At 41.4% G+C, this 13457-nt stretch overlaps 1 protein-coding gene across 1 annotated transcript in view; it reads left to right on the top strand.

The window, feature by feature from the left end:
• LOC124788183 (glutamate-rich WD repeat-containing protein 1) overlaps nt 1-6595 on the top strand; it is a 61429-nt gene extending 54834 nt beyond the window's left edge. Inside the window, exon 8 of the mRNA XM_047255343.1 lies at nt 5569-6595. Within this exon, the coding sequence (XP_047111299.1) occupies nt 5569-5706 (138 nt within the window). The 3' untranslated portion in view covers nt 5707-6595. The remainder of the gene's footprint in view (nt 1-5568) is intronic.
• Nucleotides 6596-13457: the final 6862 nt, after the last annotated feature.

Genomic DNA, 13457 nt, shown 5'->3' with positions numbered 1-13457 from the left:
TTCTGTCCATTTCTGCTATCCGCCATTCGTCCACATCTATTGACATTTGTTTTAAATCTTCATGGAGTCCATCCCTCCAACGCTTCTTGGGTCTCCCTGGCGGTCTCTTTCCTGTAGGTGTGAAATCCAGGAGCTTCCGAGGCCATCTGTGATCCTCCATCCGGGCCACATGGCCGGCCCACTGCATTCGTTTGGCTTTGACAGCTCCTGCTATGTTGGGCTGCTGGTATAGTTCCTCAAGCTCTTGGTTGTATCTGATCCTCCATTCCCCTGTATCTGCATCCAGAACCGGACCGAAGATCTTCCGAAGCACTTTTCTCTCAAAGACAAGGAAATTATGGAAGTCCTGTTTCCGGATACTCCATGTCTCACAGCCATATAGAACAACAGGCTGGATCAGGGTTTTGTACAGTCGAATCTTGAACTGTCTGGAGAGAGATTTGGACCGAAGCAGTTGTGCTAGGCTGTGGTAAGATTGGTGTCCTGCTTGTATTCTGGCATTGATCTCTGCTTCACATGACGAGTTCTCAGTGAAAAGTGCCCCTAGGTATTTGAATTCTTGCACTCTCTTGTAGGAATGGTCCCCAACCTGCAGTGATTGTAGATGATCAGCAGTCTGACAATGACCACGCGTCATAACAAGGTACTCTGTCTTAGCTTTGTTTATATTTAGCCCAAATTTGCTGGCAGCCACCTTTAGTGCTTTGGTCATTTGCTCCAACTCCTCTTCCGACCTAGACAGTAAACAGATGTCGTCTGCATAGGCTAAGTGTGCCAGTCTCTTTCCTCCGATTTCAATCCCTTCGTTCTCTTGGAAGGTCTCGCGTATGGTCTTCTCGAGGGCAAAGTTGAACAGGATAGGGGACAACCCATCTCCGTGCCTGAGTCCTGTCACAATTTCAAATTCCTCAGTTATGCGATTTCCCATCTTCACCTTTGCATGTGTCTCGTTCAGACAGATCTTTATCAGATTGATGAGTTTCTCTGCTATGCCAAACTCCCTTAAACAGTTGAGCAGGCTCTTGCGATGTATGCAATCATAGGCCTTCTTAAAATCAACGAATAAAATATACAAATCTTTACCATATTCACCCAGTTTCTCAGTGAGCTGCCGGAGACTGAAGATGTGATGTACTGTTGACCGTCCTGGCCGGAAACCTCCCTGGTACTCCCCAATCACCGATTCTGCCACTGGCTGAATTCTATGTATGAGGCAATTGGACAGGATCTTATAGCAGACGTTAAGCAGGGCGATTCCTCGATAGTTGTCACATTTCAGTTTGTCGCCCTTCTTATGTATTGGACAAATCAGAGCTGTTTTCCTTTCTCCTGGTAGTTCTTCTTTGGTCCATATTGCCTGTATCAGTCGGTGTATTTTTTCTGCAAGTTTCTCTCCTCCTGCCAGGATCATTTCAGCCTGTATTCCATCTTGACCTGGACTCTTATTCTGTTTAAGGTGTCTGATTCTGGTTTTTATCTCATCCAGGGTAGGTGGGGGATAGTCTGCATCAGCTGTAATTGGGTACTGGAAATCAAACTGCAGTTCGGGTTCATCACAATTTAGCAGCTGTCGAAAGTACTCTTTCCATCTCTCAGCTATGTCCCTATCGTTCGTCAGGATCTTATCACGGGAGTCTTTGACAAAATTCTGCTTGGCCTGGTGACCTTTGCAGAGGTACTTCACCCTCAGAAACATTTCCCTCGTCTTTTGTCCTCTGAAGTCTGTTTCTGCTTCAGTGATCATATTCCTTATGTATTTACTCTTTGCTCTTCTCAGAATTGCTTGTGTAGTCTTTCGGACCTCCTCAAATTGTGCTTTGGCCTGTGCCAGATTTGTCCCCTTCAGCCATTTGTTCCTGGCTTCCTCTCTCCTTTCCAGGGCATCTGCACATTCCTTTCCAAACCAGATCTTCTTGCCCACTGGGTTTCCCATGAGTGTTTCCTTTGCTGTATCCCTAACTGAGCTCTGGATGTTTCCCCACATAAGTTCGAGGTCCTGATTCGCATCTACTTCGCTGAGTGCTTCAAAGCGGTTACTAAGTTGCAACTGGTATCTGGTCTTCATTGCCTCATCTTTTAGTTTCTCCACATGGTACCTTTCCACTCCTTTTAACTTAGGCTCCGTTCTTCCTTTACACTGTATGTTTAAATGGCCTCTGACCAGGAAATGACCACTCCCACCTTCGGCACCCCGCGCTGTCTTAACGTCTAACACCCATCTCTTGGCTCTGAGATCAACAGCAACATGGTCTATTTGATTTACAGTTCTCCCATCTGGTGATACCCAGGTTCCTTTATGTATGTTTTTCCACTGGAAATTTGTGCTGGAGATGAACAACCCTAATGATGTCGCGAAGCTGATGAACCTAACTCCATTGTCATTGCTTAGGTTGTGTAGACTGTGCCTACCTGTTGTGTCTTGGAATATTTGTTCTTTCCCAACCTTGGCATTCATATCACCAAGGAGGATCCTCAGGTGTCCATTCGGTATAGTGTCCATCACTGCCTCTAGCTGTGCATAGAACTCGTCTTTCACTTCACATTCGCTCTACTCCGTGGGAACATGACAGTTCACAAAAGTCGCCTTAATATGCTTTACTTCCAGTGTTAGAACAGATATTCTTGGGTTGACTGAAACGAATTCTGAAACATTAGTGGCCAACGTCTTACTGACGCAGAAACCAGTGCCTAACAGATGACCTCGTTCACAGGCTCCATACAGAATTGTACAGTTTTCAACATCAATGCTCCCAGCATCGTCCCACCGGATTTCTTGCAGTGCAACTAGGTCTAGTTTGTACCTCTGAATTTCCTTGACTACACTGATTGCAGCTCCTGTCTTGTACAGACTCCGTACATTCCACGTTCCACGTTTCCATTATTTGCCATTGACGTCGTCTATTTTTGTCAGTAATGTTCCGAGGCTTACTTGTAGTCTTGAAAGCATGTTTAATTTTTTACGGAGAGAGGGTGCTGGCCTCCCGTCCAACCTGTGGTGTTACCCTCACAGGTCACAGGACTGCTGGCTTTTCTTAAGGGGTGGGCTCCCCTCAGGATTTGGGTTATAGGAAGGAATAAGAAAATTGGAAAGACGCCCTCAGGCCTCGATACCTAATACCGTTGGGGTCGAAAAAGCAAGAGTTGGCCAAGGGAGGCCGACAGGGAAGGAGAAAAAAGGAGTCTGACACAAGTAAGTGGAAGCAATGTCAGACTCAGCTCGGGTCCCCGTGGTCGCCACCCACGTACTTCTAGCTGAAGCCCCTGGTGCTGATTTTGTATTTTTTAATTGTTGTACTGTTTTCCTAACTTAACTCTGTTGTGGAAATCGTCATCATCATGCTTGATGTGTATGGGTGGGTGCTATGTGTGTTCTATAAAGAATTTGCTGCAGCCTCTCCAAAATACCAGAGAAATAATTATTTACAAAATTTGCTAATTTCTGGGGACTTACTATTTTTCTATTCTCTCTTTAATTTGTATGTTGTTATGCATTTTCCAGTCTTGTTTTATAACTCCCCCCACCACACACCACTTTTATTTCTGCATTACATATAAATTTGTCATTGAATTATTTTTTGTCACAAGCATACCCTCCTGTAGTTATCCATATATTTTCCTTATCTGCAGCAGTAAAAATGGATACTCTTGGAAATGTCAGCTCAAAAATTAATTTAAACAATGTGCAGAATTTAGCGAACTTAGGATCTATGTTGCTTTCTATGTATGCTTTATCCCAGCTTTAACTTGCCATTGGTCAAGAAAAAGTATGTATTTTATGACATCAGAAAATCATTTTGTAGGCCTGCAGTTTTGCAGGTTTCACTGAGTGTGTCTTTGGCTATATTATTTGACAGTAATGATCCGAAATCTGTTATAAATACTTCACAATTTTTCCTGTTAATCTCCATAAGTGCGTGATCTGAAACTGAACTTTTTGAGATCCTCATAGTAGTGTTTACCATTTGTGCCACACTGGAAGCACACAAAACGTCAAGGAAGTTATTACTCATTTCACCCTCAACATCTCAGTTAATATTCATGCCTCTGCATATTATTATGTGTGTTTTTGGGGCTGAGACCCTATCCAAGACTTCAGTTCGTTTGTTCAAGGAAGTATTCATATTACTGCTGGATGAGGAGTAAACAAGAAATGATTAGCTTCTTGTAGGCATCTAGCTGTGTTACTTGAGTGGCTGTCAGTTCAAAATGCCTTGTTTACACTAATTGTGGTCAGATCTCTAGCTGTAAAATGTGTTCCAACCCTGAAATAGATAAATGGTTCCCCACCCGTTAAGGCAGACCTACAGTAGCATCTTGCACATTCATATGATGATAGTACTATATGCTGCAATACACCATCTCTATGCCAGTGCATTGTAATACATACTACCATGCTGCTCAAGTACTGTCTTTCAACTTCAGGCTGGTGTACTTAAGTCTTAATGGACTGCTCATTTTGATGAATAATAGATAATTCTGTATGAATTACCAATGTGCTTGCCCACTTCAATGTGGCACATTCTTTTTCCTGTGTATATGGTGCAGAAATCTCTGAAGTTGTTGGAGATTCTCTGAAGATAGGGGAGTCTGTCATCATGGTTTATCATAAAAAAGCCCTAGTGCTCCTACCCATAACAACAGATGTTTGACTGTGCATGACTCCACACCCACCCACTATACTCTCACTAATCAACTCCACCAACCTCCCTTCACTAAACCTGCTGAGGTAGAGACCATGCTTAGTGTAACCCCACCTTCCGATAGTCCTCACTTGCGCCACCACAAAGTGTGTCTGGCCAACAGTCATCAACACCATCTCTAGCTCCATGTTGACATGCCTTACAGCAAGACGAGACTGATCATGTTGCTGGAACAGCCCTATTGTGTTCACATTGATGCCACCAGTTAGGGAAGCTATCTTATTCAGGTCACCAACTATGAAGTACGTCCTGTCCCTCTCCTTGTCCCTGTCCAGGTTGTTCCTTGCCTCACCCACTATCACTAACTGATACTCTTTTGCGAAGCCCTTACACAAAAGCCTTAAAACTTCAGTCACCTGATCCAGCCCAGCACGTGGCTTGAAAATGCTGGTGACCTGATACTCCTCCCCAACTTCTCCTGTAATCGAGGGCCTACACCTCAGACATTACTGCTACCTAGGAGTAGGAGTACCTTCTTCCTAACGTTAGTGTTATTCCTAAGCTTCCTAATCACAGGCAGAGTCTGCTGCACATATCCTACTCCCGTGTCATCCTCTCCCTTCAAGTCTGGCACCTGAAACATGTTGCTGGGAGCCGCAGCAAAACTATCAGACTGCATTCTCCTCGTGTTAGCCCCACTACCAGCTGCAACCCAGCCACCACCCTGACCCTTACCTTCCCTTAACTCGTCAGCTCTCTCTCTCTAGCCTGAGCCAACAGTGATTAATAATTTATGTTTTAGTTGTTAGTTTTGTTTTACGAAACATTTTTTGCCTCTGATGATTGTCATTAGTTTATATTGTTATCATTAGTGCTCAGTGAGATTGATGATCTTCTTTTTCTGAATTGTCTTTTACTTAATTTACAGGATATACCACCTCAGCTGCTGTTCATTCACCAGGGTCAGAAAGATATCAAAGAACTCCACTGGCATCCACAGCTGAAAGGTGTCATCCTCAGCACAGCTCTCAGTGGCTTCAATATTTTTCGCACAATTAGTGTGTGATAGTCTTCCAACAGAGACTGCAAACAAAGGAAGACTAATGTGAACTGTAATCATTCCAGAGGGAGTGATTGGATAAGTTGTGAAGTGAAGGGACAGTCTTTGTCCCATGGATACCACTGAGGGGTGGGGGGAGAGGGGGGGGCAATGTAGGAAAAGACAGATTGCCACTTACTGTAAACAAGACACATGTTAAGTTGCAGATAGGTACAGTTAAGACACTTACATAAAGCTTTCAGCCACAACCTTCATCAGCAAAGGAGAAACACACACTATTCATACACACAAGCAAGCACATCTCATGCACACATGTCCGCCAACTCCAGCTTCTCGGGCCAGAATGCATTCTGGCTCAAGTGACTTTTAATTGTGCCTGTCTGCAACTTAACATGCCTTCTTTGCAGTTAGTAGCAATCTGTCTTTTGCAGCATTGTTGATATTTCTACCTGGAGTTTCCATTGTTTAAATAAAGTATTTTATGCAGTAATTCAATGCTCCAAAGGGCAATGAATTGTGCTTTGTTGACTATCTGTTTGTATAATTTTACAAAAATGCATTAGACTCAGACTAGTGCTTACTTGCCAAGTTTTTCGCTCTATATATTGAACCGACTAAAAAATTTTAGAGAAGTTTTTTCTGGAAATTGTGCAAAAGTTTGATGACTCAGACATTTAGTGAACTTGTTGTTGTATATTATTGTATTGTGCTTGTGGATATTGAGATGTATTGAGTAAAATCACTGCTGAAGGTTGATTTTCTAGTTATCTTTAAACTTCAGAGTGCGAAGAGATCAGATGAAGTGAACTTCTGTCATCAAATTTTCATTGTCTTTTATATGAAGTTATGTTCCTTGAGATTACAATTTACAATAAACAGATCGCTATATAATGCACACACCTTTTATGTATTTATACTTTTCCCAGTGTCCCAGTGGTTTCATTGATGCTTGTACTTATGTGCGTAGTATGTGGAAGTGCATACACCGCCTAGTCTGCTGTCCTAAATGTGCCTTAAATTATTCAGTCGCCGTTAGCGCTCATGGAATGGAGCCACTATTTGGTTCAGGTCTGTCGTGCTAATCATTTTTCATCACTCGGCAGCTATGTGCAGAGTTGTAAGACAGGTTGTTCTTCAGCTAACATCATCAAATCAACAAATACTCAGATGTCAGTTTAAATGAGGTATTCTTCAACTGCATAAACATTTCGCATCTTGCAGAACACCAAATTAATTTCCCATTATCAGAGTTGAGAGTGTTCTATATGTGACAGATTGTTACAGACGATCCAAATCAACTCTATTTCATATCTCTGCACAGAGGAGAACCCGATCACGAATTGTCATGCAGACCAGTATTCCATGGGCAGACCTCATCTCTCACGTGGAACCAGTGTCCCTACAGCACAGCAGGTGGCAATACTGCTCATACTGCTTCCCAGACGGACAGCATCCATGTGTTACTCCATCTCTGCACAGAATTTCCCACACAGAGGGCTGTCTGGTCTTTCTGCCTAACTTGCACATTAAGAAATCTTCCGACATATCTCAGCTGTTAAGCCAAGCCTTGAATGTGACATGCTAGTTGGTATAAAATAGCCTGTGCCGCTACAATTTATTACTTCTGCATTTGTGTTCCATTTGACAAAGTTTAGAAGTAGTGAATGTGCCAATGCCACCTGTCTGTGTTTATCCACTGGAGGTCAGGTTATTAAAAAAATATTTTTTAGTAAGTGGTATGTGTATCTTTTGTTGTAGTTGGAATGAAATGAATTTAAATGATGGATTTCACTGTGGCTCAGTCAATAGACGTAACTGTAGTGAATGTATGACATTTATTATGACATACATAGTGTCACTAGTAATTGTACATGGTGGCAGCCAGTCAATTAATATTTTAGGGAATTGGTTTAAAAAATTTATTTCAAAGGCCCAGTCAAATCTTTACAAGTGTTCTCCCCAAGTACTTACCCTGTGCCTATGTGACACAAGTCGCTTGTCTTTCAAAACTAGGCAGTTCTGTCCAGTTAAAGCTGCTGACAAGATACGCCTTGAGTCCTCTGCTGAAACTGCTAGTGAATTCACATAATTGGTTTTAGCCAATAGCATGCACAGGATACCGATCACAAGTGTGGACACTGGAGTGGTCTGCAGTGCAGAACACAGTTGCTTCTCTCTCTTGTAATTCAGACCTTGAGCAGAAAAGATGTCTTTTTGGAAAGCAGAACCTCTAGCTGTGCTTTAATGCCCGGTCACTAACATAAGTTAACATGAACCGCTTCCCCTTACGTTGCCCATTTCAATTAATTGTTCAACCTCCTAGACTGGTCTAAACCTAGTAACTTCCGACCCTAGGCACACCCCTCATACACCGTACATTCAAATACATCCTCTTTATTGTAACTAATTTCCTGTTTTGTTATTTAATGGCAGCCCTGAATGCCCCCTCTCAAAACCTGACCGCTTGACCTCCTGCACACTGCCGCCACGAGGTATATGCAACAACCCCCCCCCCCCCCCCTTTCCCAAATCCTGTGTACATTTACATAATTGTGGATAAACCAGGTGTCAAAAGCAGCATGAATAATAGTGAGTGTTTGATCTTAAGCTTGGTCCAGTTGGTAAATACTGCAATGATTCAGCTGAAGTTTTGCTGGAAAGTGGGTTCTTAATTACTAGCTACTTCTATATGATCCCGGACAAGTAAAATTTTGTATCATAGTAGACGGTGTCAAAGATAACATTCACAGGAAGTACAGCTATGTTCTTTTATAAAAGTACAATTTTTCATAAATGTTATAGATGTGTAATGGTCTGTTCTTGCTTTACTTTGACCTTTCAGAGTTAATAAACACAGTAACACAGAAACTGGATTACTATCTAATCGAGGAATAGGCAATCAGAAGTGAGTTTATTATAAAAAAGTGTGATAGATCTTACGTTGGTTTACCCAGAATGTGTGTGTCATTTAATAAGTACCGGAACGCTCTGAGGGGCAAGGATACAAAATAAACATGCCCGCCCCAACAAGAGAGATGTGTGAAAGGAAGGATGAACATATATGCAGGGGATAGGCAAAATAATGTGAACACATGTACTTAGTTGGGAATAGTTTGTTAATAAGAGGTTGGACTGCCATTTGCCCATAATACTGCTGTGATTCTTCTTGGAATACTGGCATGTAATGACTGTATAGTCTCCAGTGGAATATATGCCACTCTCCGATCAGAACTTCATCTAACTCCTGTAGTGACGAGGGAGGTAGAAATCTGCTCCGGAATCTGCACTCAAATACTGCCCACAAGGGTTCAATAATGTTCAAGTCCGGGGACTCTGCTGGCCAGGGAAGACGCTGCAGTTCAGTTGCATGCTCCTCATATCATGATTGTACTTTCCTGGCTGTGTGAATGGATGCATTATCATCCTGAAATATGGCATCATCGGGGAACAATATTTGAATCATGGGGTGCACCTGATCACCTAAAATGTTATAATCACTGGCTGTAACATGGCCTTTGAGATTATTGATGGGACCAGTGGAATATCATGGAATGGCTTCCCACACCATCACACTTCCACCTCCATGCTTAACCGGTGAAATCAAGCAATCAGGATTGCAGGCTTGTTTCAGCATTATCCAGTTGTAAACCCAGCCCAAGGTTAGAAATGATGAAAACGTTGACTCGTAGGGCCATATGATGTGTTTCCACTGATCAGCCGGCCAGGCTTTATGCTCCTGACACCATGTTTTACGCTTCTCTGTCTTTGTTGTCATCACTAATCGTTTCGGTATAGCAGCTTATTCATGAATTTTCACTTTAAGGAGTTCTCGGCGGACAGTGTCGATAGATACGGGGTCTTGAAGATGGCTGTTGAGCTCTGCACTCACTTTAGCTGCCGTAGTTTTGTGTTGTTTTGACACAATTCTTGTTAGTGTACAACGATCTCGCGTCATTTAGTTTTGATTTGCGCCCACAATACATTTACATGATGATGTCTTTCCATGCTAATCAGCCTCCATAATCTGCCCTCTTTGAAACTATGTTAGGTCTTTCATTGCACATCGACCTCAGCCTCGGAATGCAAATACAAAGTGTGCACTTTTTGTAAACAACCTGCCCTAATGCCTAATTCATACTGAACATGCACAGTCCAGTGCGACACATGCCTTACCTGCATTGTTGACTACCAAATGCAACCATCATATTACGACCACTGTTCACGTTATTTTGCCTATCCCCTGTATGTACTCTGTTTTCTTAAGCCGATATCAAAATTTTGACTCTTCAACTATCTCTCTGTTCCCATCCATGGTTCTGGGTGGACGTATTGTGTGTATGTCAGACAACAATATATGTTTCTATAAAAGTTTTTACAATATATCTTCTGGAAAGGAAGACAGTTTCTTTCATTTCTAAATTGCTTTATCCTGCATTGATGCCTGGATGTATCATAGCCTGCAAACTTCGTAAGACACTGCAATATTATTTATTATTGTATTATACTACATTCTTTATCATGGTGCTGGATGCTGGTTCTTCTTCTTCAAGAAAGAAAAGTTAATATATCAATCAATTTAGATTGTTACACTGGTTATTGTAGCAAGAGATTGGAGGTGCGAACTTAGATGCATAAATTGCTGATGGTGAAAGTATCCGCCAGCCACACACATCAAAATAACCCTTGTTATTTACACCCATACGGCACTAGTACTTAAATATCAGTCAGCATACAAGCTTGGCCATTGTGGTAACAAACAGTATATTCGAAATAACAAGTAACTGAAGAATATTACTTCATTTCAAGTGACATTTAACCAAATGATCTCTCTAGGTTATTATAAGAAAGAACTTGGAAAAATGAATCTTAAAATTATGTTAGAGAATTATCACATAGAGTGACAAGATGAGTAATTATAAGATGACGATCTGACCTACAGAATTAGACTGTGGATCCAATTTTGCAATTAGTAAAATTCTAGCTTTGGTAATTGTGACTAAACCAATATACCCACTTGTGAATAAGGAATATTTCTTTTATTCTGAGAATATGAGGTTTCTTATATACTTAAAGGGCTTTCCCACAAGTCCTTCTGGTTTTTATATTTTTAACATTTTTTTCAGAACCAACTTACAGAAAAGCTACCAAGTCATTGACGACATCACATATCAGGATAATAAAACAAAAGAATATTACAGACTGATTGCTGCGTTTACATTTTATTTCATCTTTTAAATTATGTGAATTTCGCTGATCAATATACATATAAAGTGATGGAAGCATGCAATGTTCAAAATGTCAGAAACTTGGTCTACACTGCACATTGCCCAGCCACCACAAGTTACAGAAAAAAATAATAAAAAATAGTCAGTGTTCTTCTATATTGCTGTTTGTGTACATCTGACACTGTATGCTACATCATTACAAGGATCAAAACAAACATTTGGTGCTAGTAGATTCATGCCACCCCAAAACTCAGACAAAAGAAATTCAAGAGGGAATATGTAAAGCTGTATAGTTAAAAGTAGATCAACAAAGCAACAAGTAGTTCAAATAATACAAAATAATTGACGTGAAAAAGCGAGTCAGATATGTAGTTCTGAAAATAATAATTTATGAAAATATGTTTGACTTAAGTATATAGTTTAGTGTTAGATGTAAACATTTGGAAGTAGTGGAGATGATTTCCTCTAAGTTTGAAGGTTGGCATTTGGATCCCCATACTTATGCATCTGTATCAAGCATGCTGGTGAAAAGCAGGATAATGATACCGTTACTAGCCATCCACGTTTCCGTTGCTATTCTTTCAGTAGATGAGTAATGATTAGGAAGTATGAAAGTTGGTGAGAAAGGAGTACCTAATGATTAATTTCCCTTTTAATTCACGAGAAAATGGAAGTTCAATTGACACAGCCTATAGTAAGAACCTCCACCCTCTGGGTGTGATCAGTAGCATAACTCATAGCGTGTAGGCTTTCACGGCCGGCGTCTTCAGTAATTAAAACTTCCGGGCTAAGAGGCCGTGGTCCAATAGTGGAAATACTTCTCCCTGACGTTTCGTTGCCAGCTGCGGGCAACATCATCTGAGGTGAGTCTACGACTGGCTGCTAGGCCGTGGAGGTCCTGTTTATATAGAGCGCGTAGAGGACGCCACCACTCGTCACGTGTTGTCAACAGTAAAACTATGTCTGGCTGGCGTCATTACTCTCGATCGAAGGTAATCGATTGTCACATCTTTGGTACAGAGTCGATCGCCATATCTTATCTAGCTTCAAGCCTTCTTCTTTCCTGTTAAAATTATTGTGGTGTTTAAAAATCTCTACAGCCTCTCTATACATACGTGCATAATAATGCGATGTCTTAGCTAGCACGCTCGTCTCACTAAATTTAATTTCATGGTCACCCGTTTCAAAAACATGTTCCGCTACAGCCGATTTGTCCGTGTGTCCCAGTCGACAGTTCCTTTTGTGTTCAGTTAGGCGAGTATTGATACTTCTTTTCGTGGTTCCAATGTAAACCTTCCCACAACTACAGGGAATCTTATAGACACCAGGAGTAGCTAAAGGGTGTCGTGAATCTTTCGCCGATCTTAAGCATTCACTAATTTTCTTGGTGGGTCTGAAGATTGTATCAACTCTGAACCTGGCCAGCACTTTCCTGATACGGTCCGTAATATTGTGGATGAATGGAAGAAAAACTTTCCCCACCGATGGTTGTTGTTGTTGCACGTTTTCGGACATTTTTCTTCTGGGATGGAGTGCTCTATCTATCTCCTTGTCAGCGTACCCATTTTTCTGGAAAGCGGTTCGCAAGTGGTTTAGTTCCTCTTGCAAATAAGCTGGCTCACAGATTTTATTAGCCCTGTCCACCAATGTCTTGATGATGCCTCTCTTCTGCCTGGGATGATGGTTTGAATGCTTATGAAGATAACGATCGGTATGCGTATCTTTTCTGTAGACTTTGTGACCCAGAGTCCCATCTGCTCGTTTAATTACTGAGACGTCCAAAAAATTTATCTGTCCATTACTTTCTGTCTCCATAGTAAATTGTATTTTTGAATTGATGCTATTCAAATGCTTCAAAAAACGGTTCAGTTCTTCTTCACCGTGATTCCATACGACAAAAGTGTCGTCCACATACCGATACCACTTCAAAGGCCTTTTTCTGGCTGACTGCAGTGCTTGCTGTTCAAAAAATTCCATAAAAATATTAGCAACGGCTGGACTTAGAGGGCTACCCATTGCCACTCCATTAATTTGTTCATAGAACTCATTATTATACTGAAAATAAGTCGTGGAAAGGCAATGTCTAAACAAAGCTACTATATCAGTCGGAAATATGTCAGATATGCAAGCAAGAGCTTCGTTGACAGGAACCATGGTGAACAGAGACACCACATCAAAGCTGACAAGAATATCACTGGAGCTGACGGTAATCTCCTTCAATTTTTCGATAAAGTGCATAGAGTTTTTAATATGATGATCAGTTTTTCCAATGAACGGTTGTAACAAGGTGGCAAGATGTCTAGCCAGCTCTTGAGTAGGGGATCCAATAGCACTTACTATCGGTCTAAGTGGGACATTAGGTTTATGCACCTTAGGTAGCCCATATAATCTAGGAGGATAAGCTTCCGTTTTACAACGGAATCCTCCTAGATTATATGGGCTACCTAAGGTGCATAAACCTAATGTCCCACTTAGACCGATAGTAAGTGCTATTGGATCCCCTACTCAAGAGCTGGCTAGACATCTTGACAT

This window comes from Schistocerca piceifrons, chromosome 3, assembly GCF_021461385.2.
Source record: "Schistocerca piceifrons isolate TAMUIC-IGC-003096 chromosome 3, iqSchPice1.1, whole genome shotgun sequence".
Taxonomy (NCBI): Eukaryota; Metazoa; Arthropoda; class Insecta; order Orthoptera; family Acrididae; genus Schistocerca; species Schistocerca piceifrons.
This window is presented reverse-complemented; position numbering and strand designations above follow the sequence as displayed.